The 13,457-nt window shown below is 41.8% G+C and overlaps 1 protein-coding gene across 5 annotated transcripts in view; it reads right to left on the bottom strand.

Moving 5' to 3' along the window:
- Positions 1-13,457, bottom strand: part of THSD7A (thrombospondin type 1 domain containing 7A) — a 226,894-nt gene that overhangs the window by 110,986 nt on the left and 102,451 nt on the right. For 4 of the 5 annotated variants that reach the window (XM_033166291.1, XM_033166292.1, XM_033166288.1 and 1 more), the window contains exons 3-6: positions 9,311-9,559; positions 6,291-6,472; positions 3,324-3,392; positions 997-1,152 (exon numbers count right to left, since the gene is read on the bottom strand). In XM_033166291.1, the coding sequence (XP_033022182.1) occupies positions 997-1,152; positions 3,324-3,392; positions 6,291-6,472; positions 9,311-9,559 (656 nt within the window). The remainder of the gene's footprint in view (positions 1-996; positions 1,153-3,323; positions 3,393-6,290; positions 6,473-9,310; positions 9,560-13,457) is intronic. The other variant, XM_033166290.1, reaches the window with a different exon arrangement.

Raw genomic sequence — 13,457 nt, 5'->3', positions numbered from 1 at the left:
ATTGTTTAATCAGCCAAAGGCCTGGATACAGAGAAATGTTTTTGTGTATATAATGAAGGCAGCAGGCGAGACTCCCTGGGGAGAGCATTCCACAAACAGGGAGCCACCAGAAAAAGGCCTGTTCTCATGTTGTCATCCTCTGGACCTCTCGTGGAGGAGGTACATGAAGATGGGCCTCGGATGATGATCACAGGGTCTAGGGCCATTCATATGAGGAGAGGCGGTTCTTGAGGTATTGCAGTCCTGAGCCATTTATGGGGGTGCATTGGGGCAGTGGTCTGTGGGGACCTGTACCAGCCAGGAGGAAGGAGGAGCTTCAGAGGCACGGGAAGCTTCAGAGCTGGAGGAAGAGGCAGGCCAGTGCAGTTAAGGGCTGGGTGCTTCCCCACTCTCCCCTGCACCACTGTCTCCCAGAACCAGGAGAGGACTGAAGTGGGAAGAGCAGAAGCAGCTTCCATGCAGGCATAGTCTCTAGCTATGTGTGTGCAGCCCAGCAGGGGAATGTACATAAATTGCTAGAGGGAGAGTAGTCCCCAGTTGCTGCAATTTCTCCTTATAGCGCGGACCTGGGAACTGCTGCCTAGATGGCTAGATTGGTGTGCGTCAGTGTCCAGAGCTGTAGAAGCAACTGTGTTACCTTTGACAATAAAGAGTTAAATCTCTGACAAATACATTCCTTTTGTTGGGAGACCTTCAACACATACCCCTTCAGTGAAGTCCTTATTATCAACAATGGCTACAATAAAAGAAGAATTCAGATAGACAGTACTGCCTTAAGGTCCTGAAACTAAGGCTGTAATGCCTGTTTGAATTCCTATTTAATATTGGCAGCAAACATGGCAGTCTCTTTCTGATCAAATTTTGGTGGCACTGGCCTTAATTCCATCTGTATACAAGGCTTATGTCAAAATCAATCTAGAGCTCAAATGTTATTCTAACTTAGCTCAGGATGCAATAAAAGCAACTAATATCCATTTATTTTAAAAATGCACATACCCTTTTTGGCTTGTTGGTCATCGCAGCTTTCAAAGGTACATGGCCCCCAAGCTGACCAGGCTGATACCTCACACTCTATGGGGCACGGAATATGGCACAATTGCGTTGTGCTAGGTGTCGGCCCTGTGCACAGTTTGTAGTCCACTGGCTTAGATGCTATAGGGAAGAAAAATACAACACAATGGGGTTCTTTGTTTTTATTTCACACATGAATGAAGCTTTGCTACAAGTCAACACTGCCACCCATCAGAGAGTGCTTTCTCATCTCTTTAATTCGGTCTTCCTCAAGCTGGTGCCTTCTAGTTTTTGAAATTGGAGGGGGGGGGTTAGAGCCCAGGAAGCTGTACTAGAAGCTATACTAGAGCTAGTTCATATCATATCCAAGACATGACGTTTGGAAATCTCTGAAAATAATGCATAATTTCCAAGCATTCTGTTCTTCCATTCCATGCAATGAAAACACAGCTGCACCCCATAAGCAATGACACCACTTTCAAAAGGCTATTTCAGACCACCTAAGCGATGCATGTGTGAAGTCCACACTGTTAAAGAAAAGGAAGTTTGAACAGGTATATATATATATGCTGTGTAGTTTCTCTAACTCCTCTTTCCTGCAAGAGGGGGAAATGACAGCAGTGTGCTTTCTGTATGCTACAGCCGGACAGAATTATTAAACCAGTGGCCTGTGAGGATCCCTTCCCCGGGTACATGCATGCAATGGCACAGGAAATAGAAGCAAAGTGTATCTCCTTAGGAAACTTTCTATGACTCTTGAGATAGCAGGGAGCACATCACACAAACTAGTTAAAGACACTTAAGAAATAAGAATTCACTAGCTGGATTCTCCAATAATAGCCAGCCATAACCTCTGGGGGATCATAAACAGCACATAAGCTGTGAGATAACTCAATCACAAGTATACTGCCTCTGAACACCAAGGCTCCATTTTTAGCTTTAAAAAAAGAGAAGAAAGCAAGCTGGTCCATGCTGTTTCTAGCCCAGTCTTGTGAATAGTGCTATAGCGATATCTCCAACCCAAACCATTGAGGAACATCTTACACAATTTCACTGTACAGTGGTACCTCGACTTACGAATTTAATCCGTTCCGAATACACATTCGTAAGTCGAAAAATTCATAAGTCGAAAAAAGCAATTTTCCCATAGGAATGCATTGGAAACGAAAAATTCAAAAAAATTGTAAGTCGAGTAAACCGCATCTAAAATTCGTAAGTTGAGTAAACCCCATCTAAAACCGCCAACGGATGTCCTTCGAATGTCAAAAAATTCGTAGGCGTGCGGGCACTTTTTTCATTCGGAAGTCGAAAAATTCGTATGTCAAGTAATTCGTAAGTCGAGGTACCACTGTATCAGATTTACAGAAGAGGATCGCATATATGGAGGAAGGTTTTTTTTTAAATCTACCAACAAAGCTACTTCACTCTAGGAAATCCTTTACTCTAGTAACCGAGGCTGCAATGAAATTGCATAATTTATTGCTCCACGAAGTGGCTCACAACATAAATACACAGCCAAATAAAACCATTTAAAATATTCATTTAGGACACTAAAACCTAGTCCCAGCACAGAAATTAACAACACAGCCATGAAAAAGGAACTGCAGTAGACTTCAACATCACCTCCATTCTATACTCCTGGCATATAAAACATCAATGGCCTTTAGGGGAAAAAGATGGTCTTTGTGGCCAACCGAGAAGAGGCCTGCCTAGCATCCAAAGGGATCAAATTTCACTGTGTGGCCACTGCCAAGAAGGTCCTTGTGATAACAACCAAAGGCTCTCCAAACCAGGAGTAGTCAGTGTAGTGCCCTACAGAGGTGGTTGGGTTACAAATCCCACTATTACTGACTATATTGGCCAATCTGGCTGGGGTTGATGGGAACTAAAAGTCCAACAACGTCTGGAAGGCACCCCAGCTTTGCACATGCAGGTCAAGCAACCCCTTACTTTCTGGATTAAGGTTTATAAGCAATAGAAAGTGTAAGTCACAATGTTTTGTATGGCACAGGAAGTAAAGTTCACCAGGAGTCGCTAAACGTATTAAAAGGAATATGAGAAATAAATTTCTAGTTTATCCGTATTGTTCCATGCATGCCGAAGTGTAATCAGTTATGCTCTTTTATCATTCTTTTTAATATATTCAACGTTTTAATGTGAAAGCCCACAGCTTCAGAAACAGAGAAACTGGTTTGTTTGTTTTTAATAGAGCGGTGTGTCCTCTATACAGCCAACATACTTTTCTCAAACTGGAGAGCGAGTCCTTAGACGTGTTTCACTGAAACGCCAGACTGAAGGCCTCAATTACCTACCTGTTATTTCAAAAGTGATTGATAGAAGTGGTGCAGCACTAGCCCTCGATGTGCTCTGTGACTGACTTTCTGAAATAGCAGGGACAAAGACCGCCATGAATACAAGAGAACAGGGTTTTTTTAATACAGCCTAAGACCAGAACGAGCTGCTTAGAATTACACAGCTTACACTACAAGTATGGAGCATCTAGCAGCTATAGTGGTTGAGTTTCCTTTGTTTGTTTGCCATTCCCTAGTTCAACCCGTGCTGATCGGCACAGACTGGCAGAGAAGTGGGAGGTAGGTGGTGTGTGTGTGTGTGTGTGTGTGTGTGTGTGTGTGTGTGTTCCTACGTGTATATGCAGGCCTGCCTGCCTGTGTGTGTGTGTGTGAGAGAGAGAGAGACAGAGAGCAGGTGTGGGACGGTCACATCACCTTTGAATAATACATAGGAATCTCAATACAGTTTACCCCTCCTGCCTCCTACAGCTTTATAAACGTAAGTTCAACTTTCTCTCTTTACTAGCTGAACCTCTAGGGAAGGTTACTGAGACAGAGCAGTTCAATGGTCTCCAGTTCTCCTAACATATTCTAACAAGAATAGCTTTGATGTCAGCCTATACTAAGAAAAGATGTTATGGACTACTGAAATCCTGATCCCCTTTGGAAATTTGTTGCTGGCCTTATTAATGTCTTTCTTTATGCAAGACTTACTGTCACCATCTAATTGGTACAAACATTTTGATTCTTCCTCATTGACTGGTCGATTGACCTGTCCTCTCAGGTGGTCTGCATTATAAAAATTATGCACTTCCATCATTATTATTGGGTCGAAATATGTGCCACATGCAGAGCAAGAATGGTTTGATCCAAGTATCTGGATCAAAATCGGCACTTGGCTACCTAGCCTTCTCAAGTAACACCTCCGTGTGCACAGACCATGCTCTGGGTCTCTAAAACATCGTTCTTATTTGAAACAAGCTAAGGACACCTCTGTGGCTGTATTTCTTTAAAAGTCAATGTGTACATCCTAATGCAAGAATATATTGTCGGTGTTTCAGGTCGTTCGAAACTGTGGGCTAGGATGCATTTTATTCAAGTTTATTTGGGTTTTATGAATTGTTTTATACCATTAAAGAAGGGGTGGGAACTATATTGTTATATTCTACCATACAATTGCTTCACTTATTTAGACCATGTCACTTACTTAAAAGATGCAATCCACTGGTTAAGTTATCCTGTGCAATTCCGCAAGTGCAAGTTATCAAGAGTTTTGTGAACTTTGTAATATTCCCATTTCAATGCCGGTAGAAGGGAAAGTCTCTTTGTTTTTACAAGTTGTTAGAGAGAGATTAACCTATAGAATGCTGATTCCATGACAGGGTGGTCCACGGAGCCTTTTTCTTTTGCAATCTCCATGCCCATGGAACATTTCTTAGATTTCATAAATATACTGTAACCTTAAGGCTGCCTTCATCAACCTGATGTACTCCAGATGTTTTGGACAAGGACTCTCATCACTCCCAACCAGCACATCAATGTGGGCTAGGGCTCTGATCCAAAACTCTATGTGGAGCTACCTTGAAGATAGTCCAGAGGGTATGTGGAGCTACCTTGAAGATAGTCCAGAATGCAGCTGTTAGGTTGGTAAGTGGGCAGCCCCGATGGGACCATGTGACACCAGTCCTGAAAGCTCTGTAGTGGCTGCCAGTGAGCTACTAAGCCCAATTCAAGGTGTTAGTACTAGCACATGAAATCTTGGAGGTGAGGCTGTGGTGGTGCTGCCACAGGGGGCCACCCAGTTAGTGCTCACCTGTGGCAGGGCCTTTTCAGTGGTGGTACTCCAGTTGTAGAATGCCCTCCCCTAGTGTGGTGTGCCTGTCTCTAACATGATTCATTTTCAGGAGGAATATGAAAACATTCCTATTTACCAAGCATTTGGCTGAAGAACACTGTTCCTGGCAACCTTAAGATCACTGGAGGGGAGAATGTTTTTAACTGCTTTTAGAAAGTCCTGACCCGTAACTGCTTTTGGATAATTTTAATTGTAATTGCTTTTAGAATGTTTTCGCTGTTTTAGAAAGCTTTTGCTTTGTTTCTGATGAAGGGGCAGCATATAAATTCATTCGTTTGATAAATAAAACATCTGGAGAGGACAAGATTGGCACGGGCAGCCTTAAGTTATGGGAGGAATGCAAAAAAGTGGGAGATCATAGCAACACACTGTTAAATGGAACACTGCCCACTATAAATGAGAACAGGGGTAGTGAGACTCGAGAGATTTTTCAGGTAATATAAGAAGGGAATGTAAAGATAAACTTTTCATTTAAATGAGAAATGAGCTACTGAAGAACTACACATAGATTTTGAAATAGAAATAGTTTTCTTCCTGATGACAATTATCACTTGGCTGCTCTCACAAAGCTAGCATTGTCCTGGTCCCCCAATGCATATGGCTGCGGTAAACATCAGATACCACTGACCCCAAACTGTGTCTGGGTCACCAACCTGGAGCTGCATTGCATGACAGAATCAACTGTTTTTGCTGGCAAGATCCTTTATGCACGGTGAAGGAACTTGAAGGCAATCAAATAAGTAGAGTGGGTAGAATTCAGTGATAGAGCACATACGTTGTATGTGTCCTATGCCAGCCCCAGTTCTCTGGTTCAAGGGTCTCGGGTAACATGTGCATGAAGCACTGAGTTACAAGATATGCATCTTTGCTCACTGGATACCTGAAGCAGGTGGGTATTTGCAGGTGAGGGGACATAAGGCTGGGAATGGGTTGCCTAAGGCCACCTAGTGCATGAAAGACTCCCTGATTTGTGGCCCAGTCTTATAGTCATTATGCTCTACGTTTCCACGAATGCCATAACTCAGAAAACATTTATACCTTATAATTGAAACATGATTTTAAGAGAACTGAAAACGGTAACGTTGGAAGGCTTAACATTTATGCTAATTCATTTGTTACTGTTTCAAACATACCTTCTTTTTCCTTAAGGGTATTTAAATAGGAGAGGAGATTTTCATTAGCTTGCACACAATATACTTCCCGAACCTGAATCCCACCTCCACACAGGGCTGTTTGATTTCCTCGGCGTTTATCCTGTTGGCTTAGTAAAGGGTCAATGCGACATTCTGTCCATTCTGTGGTTCTCCATCCATACCTGAATCAAATAAATTGCCAATTGATAAAACTAGCAAGTGAAACACACGATAAAGCAATCAGAGTTAACGTCAGAAGCAAAGTGTCTTAACATTTTGGCTTTCGTTATCAGCAGGGAAGTAATCCAAAGGTTTATTTTTTTTAATTAGCTAAAATGGTTCGGATACAGACTACATTAGTTGAATTTAGGTCCCTTTAAAATCAGCAATACAAGCTAGCCATGGCTTAGGTCCCACTGGTTCCAATGGGAATGATGTGCAACTAAGTAAGGCTACAATCCTATACCGCTTACCTAGAGGTCAAGGGGCATTAAGGCTACAGCACTATTAGTCTGGATGCAACCCAGCAGTTTCTTCCAGGTTAGAGAGAAGCTTTATTTACACTAAATGACAGATAATTATTGAAATAATACATAGATTTATTTGTGTATTACAACCAACAGGCAGATTGATGCCTGAATGGAGGCAGAACGGAGTGGCTGGGTAAGCTGCCGCAACAATCTGAAGCTAAAACAATGCAATGAAAACACAGAGAAATCCAAGATAAACACGTATACATTGAAAATGTTGCATGCAGGGAAGGGAATTAGAAACTTTCAGTTTCCCTTTGATAAGAAACAGAAAAGTTTATTGTGCACAACTATAGCTTTTGCTCCCTATGCTCTTCTGCTTCATATATATATTCATTCCTTCATTGTCAAGATGATGGCGGTTTCTCTGGAATGCTCAGGCCTCCCTGCTGAGCAATGATGAATGATCAGAAGCTGTGAGCTTTCCAATCAGCCCAGTGCACAGAGAAAAAAAGATCTGATACAGAGTTAAAAATCTCAATCAGCCTTATGAAGCGAAAGAAATGTCACAAGACGCTCCACTCAACGAGCGCTTTAAGCAGATATCAAGGGAACCATTTCTACAGGCCACAGGAGATGGAGAATGATATTTCTTTTCTTCCGAGAAGAATGACAATGCCCCACAATCAAAGGCAGGAAAGCAAAATAACACAACATCAAAAATAGCTTTGCTAAGGTGCCAATCCTGTACTATACACACTAACCAGGGAGTTTGAAGGGGCTTACTTCTGAGTAGGCATACATTCCACGACTCCTTCCCGGAAAATGAAAGAGAAGATTAAACATGGGAGGAGGGGAGGGAACCCAGACAGTTCCCTATGTTCATGTGCTAATATTAATCTCAATTAGAAGCTGCACATTAAAGAAATCGTTTGAATCTAAACTGCTTACTGCCACGTCTTCTGGGCTCTAAGCAGGACTAATTTATTTACTGCTACTTTCAGATCTTTCCCCTACTGACCAGTTGCTGAAGACATCAGGATGCTCAAGGAATATTTATGAGCCTTGCACACAGAACGGGTCTTTTATCCCTCTGTGTGTAGAATACTTCAGAGACTGAGAATTTGTTGCAAAAAAATATTCTGTGGAAAATACTGCTCTTGTCCAGCAATTACATTGATTTACTCCCAAAATGAAACTTGGTGCCAGCTTGCTAAGGTGGAAACCAGTTGGCAATACATTGAAGGTAAGGCAACTAATACCCCTCTCCCATATATAAACTGGAATTTCTTTCTAAATTATGGGCGTGTGTGTGTGTGTGCGCGCGCGTATAAAAACATGGCTGTTGTAAGCCCTCTCTTGCCATTGGCTGAACTGCAGTGATGTTCCACTTGTGAACTTCTGTGTTACACACCATTGGAAACATGATGTTGAGTACTTTTGGTTCACGGGCTTCATCCATTACACAGGGTAGTATACTTTTAAGATACTGTATATTCTGGCGTATAAGACTACTTTTTAATCCAGGAAAATCTTCTCAAAACGCTGGAAAATGCGGTACCTCCATAACAATAACCTCATGGTGTTTGCGCTTAAGTTTTAATTTAACTGCAGCTTTCAAAACTCTTCCTGCCTCACTACAGTAAACACATTATGAACCAGAATTACATTCGAAAGCGAACTCTTGCAAGGACTATTCAAAAATATTGAAAGAAAGAACTAGAGCCCACAAGAAGCCTGATCACAATATTGCAAAACTATTCATTTCCAAGAATGACAAAGAATGCTTTTAAGGTGGCAGGCCCAAAGGAACCTCTTTTTTGCCTTTTTACCAGGACCCAAAATAGTTTTATTGTACATAATTCAAGATGCATTTGGAGGTGGCCAAAAAAAAAAAAAGCACTTCTCCAAGTGCTGCTATCACCACAACTGCTGGCAAAAGCAATTCCTTGAAAAACCAGAATCTCCTTCCCAGGGTTAAAAATAAATAAATAGCTGAAGTCATTTTACCCATTCCTTATAAAATGTTGGGATCCTTGTAAATTCTTATAAATACCGCACATGTGAATGTGGTAGCTCTATTTTGGATAACTCTGAATATTTGCTTCCTTTCACCCTAAAAGAATGGGCTTGCCTGACTAACTAAGGTATGGGGCCTTCTAATCTGTACTGGACACTTAGGCACACCCCAGTAGAAAACCAGAAACTATTTCCATATTAGTTGAAGCAAACCTGATAAATGTTAGTCTGGTGGCATATAAGCTTCAGTAGTATTGTTCCTTCCTGCACCAATGGGTAATGGGAAAAGGCAAGGGCTATGTGACTGGAGCTCACGCTGGAGCTCTGACCCATGCCAATGGTAACCCTACAGAAAGAACGGGCTCCTTCCATTACTATTTATTTATCTGAAATGTAACCCTGGGCTTCACACATCACCCCACTAACGCAAAATAGAGGGGCCCCTGCAGTACTGCAGCTCCCAGGCTGCAAGAATAACATGAGTCCCAGGCATACCCATTGCTGAAGGTCTAGGGACATGTCAATACTTACGTGATACATGGAGCCACCCCATCTCCTTGAGACGTGCACTGTTCCGTTTCTTCTAGCTCTGGACACTCGTTTTCACTGCCAATAGGAAACTGCTTAATGGTCCGTGTTCTTGTACGATTACCTTTAGGAGATGTCAAATCAAAGCATGTTTTGGAACATGGACTCCATTCAGACCACTCTGACACCTGGCATTCCTTAGTGATCACACAGGACTGGAAGGTAATTGGTAGTGTCTCTTGCTGGCAAAAGCTGTAAAAGAGCATTAAGGTACTCAGAAAATGTATGCATTTATTAATTTTTATGACTGCATTATATGCGCTGCACAATAAAATGTGCCTTCTTATACTCATATCTTCTGGGAAGCGATTTCTACTTCATGAAACAGACATTTCTGCACCTTGTTCTAGAAATTTAGCTGGCCAAGAATTAGAGGAGAGGGTTCTTTAATCTGTTTGTCATAAGAAGATAACTAACTTGTTAATACTTTAGATTATTTATGCTGGATCCAATAGGAAAGATTGTATTAAGAGCCATATTAAATGACAGTAGTGAGCAACTCAGAATGTAGTTATTTCTAAAATTATAATTGACAAGCTGATAATTAAAAGTGTGTGTATGTGTAGTAACGTGCCTTTAACTATATATCTGCGGCAATTCATTTCCAATTAAGAAAAGTCATCTTAGTACACCGCCTAATTGATGTCAACAAATGGTTTACAATTCTATTAGCCTTTTATATGGGCCAGAGCTGATTAATATTCTCATTTGAAATCCAGTTAATTTTTACATCCATGGCATAAAATACTTATAAGCAGTTTCATCCCTCATAGTTGACCTACTGCCAATTTTCAGAGACATTAGGTCCCATCCCTTCTAGAAGCGGATGGGTAGGCAAAACTTCTCCACTTTCTAGAAGAGGCACATTTCATCTTCAGCATGGGAGGAAAAAGGTCCCTGGTCAACAACTGTCTGCAGCTGGGTGGAATCACAAGGGCAGATGAGATCGGAGGCCATGTCACTTCCTGAATGCAGTCTGAAAGGAAGCCGAATTCGGGAAAGAGCCAACATTTAATTAATTAATTAATTCATTAGTTTTTGCTTATCCACCAGCCACTATGGAGGACATTTCTACTTTCCTTTCCTCAGGAAACTGGGTAGCTGCCAGATGATGGAAAGGAATTGTACTAAATCTCTTGGCTGCCAAATGCAGCAGCCTAAGTCCTTTTTTTGCTTTCCTCTTAACCAAAGTGTTCTTTCTTTATCTGCACGTGGACCAGCTGATTAGACGAAGGCTGTTGTCCTTTTCTTAACCCAATTATTGACTCCTGGGCACTTGGCAAAAATGACAGTGCAGAGGGGAACAGGCCTCCAATACCGCTTCCCAAACTAGAGGATGCTTAATGGGCTTGTGGGTCGGGGAGGAAGTGCCACCAAATGCAAGACCTGGAAAAGCCGCCCCTTGACAACACAGAGAAAGGGTATTGTGATAGGGCACAGAGGCCAATATCCAATGGAGATTGCTTCTAGCCCTACCCTGGGTTGTTAGTTATTACGTGTTTCTCCTAAAATAAGACACCGTCTTATATATTTTTTCCCCTCAACAAAACACAGTATGGCTTATTTTCAGGGGATGTCTTATTTTAACCGTGTCACATTGGTACACTGCATAGCCATGCCTCTCCAGGCTGTTTTAATGGGAGGTGCCGCGTCACTATGGCTTATTTTCGGGGTATGGCTTATTTTCGGGGAACGGCTTATATTTCGCAAATGCATAGAAATCCTGCTATGTCTTATTTTAGGAGAAACACGGTAGGTAGTGCAAGCAGTTCATGCTGTCCTTTGCCTTTAAACTGCTTTTCCTCTCACCATTGCGCAACATACAGGCTGGGTCTCCTGTGTCATCCTTTCTCTCTCTCTCTCTTATTGGCTCTCCATTGTGGATGGTATTACACTTCAGTGTGATATGCTTAAATGACATTAAGGCCTATCACTAGAACTGCACAAAATGTTAACTGTCAATCACTAGTCAAATGAGATTAATTTTCCCTGCAGAAAAAAGTGGTGGTAATAGATACCCACAAATAGAGGCAACGATTTCTGACATACGCATAGTGCCAAATGAGCCTGCCTTCATCGCACAAATATATTCCACAGTTCAGATAACCAACAGCTGCAATGACAGCTTCCTCATGCAGCGAGGACTGCAGAAATCACTGTGAATACACCAACAGACTCATACCCTTATAGCTGTACGTGAAGTCAATCGATAAGTCAGAGGCAAACGAAAAATTAATGTGGCGTCTTAGACCACATTCACCCCATACATTTAAAGCACTACAATACCACTTTAAATGCTCATGGCTTCCCTCAAAAGAATTCTGTGAGCAGTAGTTTTTGTTAAGGGTACTGAGAGTTGTTAGGAGACCCCTATTCACCTCCCAGAATTACAATTCCCAGAGCTCCCTGGGAAGGAGGATTGACTGAACCACTCTGGAAACTGTAGCTCTGGGAAGGGAATAGGGGTCTCCCAACAACTCTCAGCACGATTAACAAACTATCATACCCAGAATTCCCTTGGGTTTAAGAACAGCCATGTTTACAAACTTTTGTTTACGAACTCCACAAAACCAGAAATAGTGTCCCAGTTTGCAAACTTTACCTCGGTCTAAGAATGGAGGCTGAACAGTGGAAGGGCACCAGCGGCGGGAGGCCTCATTAGAGAAAGCGCACCTCGGTTTAAGAACAGACTTTTGGAGCGGATTAAGTTCATAAACCAAGGTACCACTGTACTTTAAATGTATGTTTTAAATGTGGCCTTTGAGGTTCAGCCTTCCACAACCTGGTGGCCTCCAGATTTTTTAGGGTACAATTTTCATCACTGCTGACCACTGGCCATGCTTGATGGGAGCTGATGGGAAATGTAGTCCAATAACATCTGGAGGGCACTAAGCTGAGGAACACTGATCTGGATTATGGGTCACTCGTCAGCTTTCATTGCCAGCAGATGCATCAGCCAGCCTGGGACAAATGTGAGTGAGTGTGTATACCGTACATATACATATATATATACATATAGAGAGATGAACTGATGAACAATGGGTTAACAAAGTAAAAATGGAAAATAACATGACATGACATCTGAATCCAAGCACAGATGAAGCTGACATGCTGTTGATTTTGAAGGAAGAAAGAGATAAAAGAAATTGCAGTGTTCCTGGGATTAATTTCCTAGAGAACAGTTAAGGAGAAACCAGGAAGAATGCATTACAATTACTAAGGAACCCATTCCTATTTTATTACAAGCGGTGCCTTTTCTGGGGGGACGCATACCCCTAAACATTTTGTGAATCTAAGTTTGGTCTCATTGACAGGCAGTATTTCAATATGAATAGGAAAATGAGAGTACCACTAAACATTGTTTTAGGGGGGGGAGCACTGATTACAAGCAATAGTATGCACTGGTGAAGAACACATATTGTCACATTTGTCAAAACTGCTGTTATTTAATAAAGGAGGAGGGGGAACCCAATTTATTTACTATTTATTTACATAACAGCATTTCACACTGCTTATATATTGATAAATATGTGTAAGAATCACAAATTGACACTCAAAAACTTTTATCAGAGCTGCAGTGCTTGACTAGGGAGTAAGCCCAATGGAACAGAATGGGACTTTTCCTGCGTAAACATTCACAGGACTACCGGGTACTTTCTACCCTCTCTTGCTTTTGAAAGTACTCAGACATGTAGCAGTTAGAGTAAGGAGGTGAAAAAAATGCATTAAATGTATTGTCATGTTGACTGGCTGCAAAACTGGGGAGCATCTCGGTGGTAAGGTGGGAGAATGAACAGGGGCAAACTGTTTGCCCCACATATCACCGTCAATTTTTACAATCTGCACTGCTGCCCAGCACCATTTCCTCAGTATTTCCTGTCTGAAAAATTCCAGAATGAGGGCGCCCACTGTGAAAAAGGCAGAGGGTGTAGTTTCATGGAAACTTTTGCCATGCTATTCTCAAAGTTTGGGTACGGTAAATATCATTTCACCTTTTTGAAAATCCAGATTCTGCTCTATTCTAGCAATGAACTGAAGAACCAGAATTACCTATAGATCAGCGCTTGCTGGGGGAAGGGAGACATTATGC

The sequence above is a fragment of the Lacerta agilis genome, chromosome 12 (assembly GCF_009819535.1).
Source record: "Lacerta agilis isolate rLacAgi1 chromosome 12, rLacAgi1.pri, whole genome shotgun sequence".
Classification (NCBI taxonomy): domain Eukaryota; kingdom Metazoa; phylum Chordata; class Lepidosauria; order Squamata; family Lacertidae; genus Lacerta; species Lacerta agilis.
This window is presented reverse-complemented; position numbering and strand designations above follow the sequence as displayed.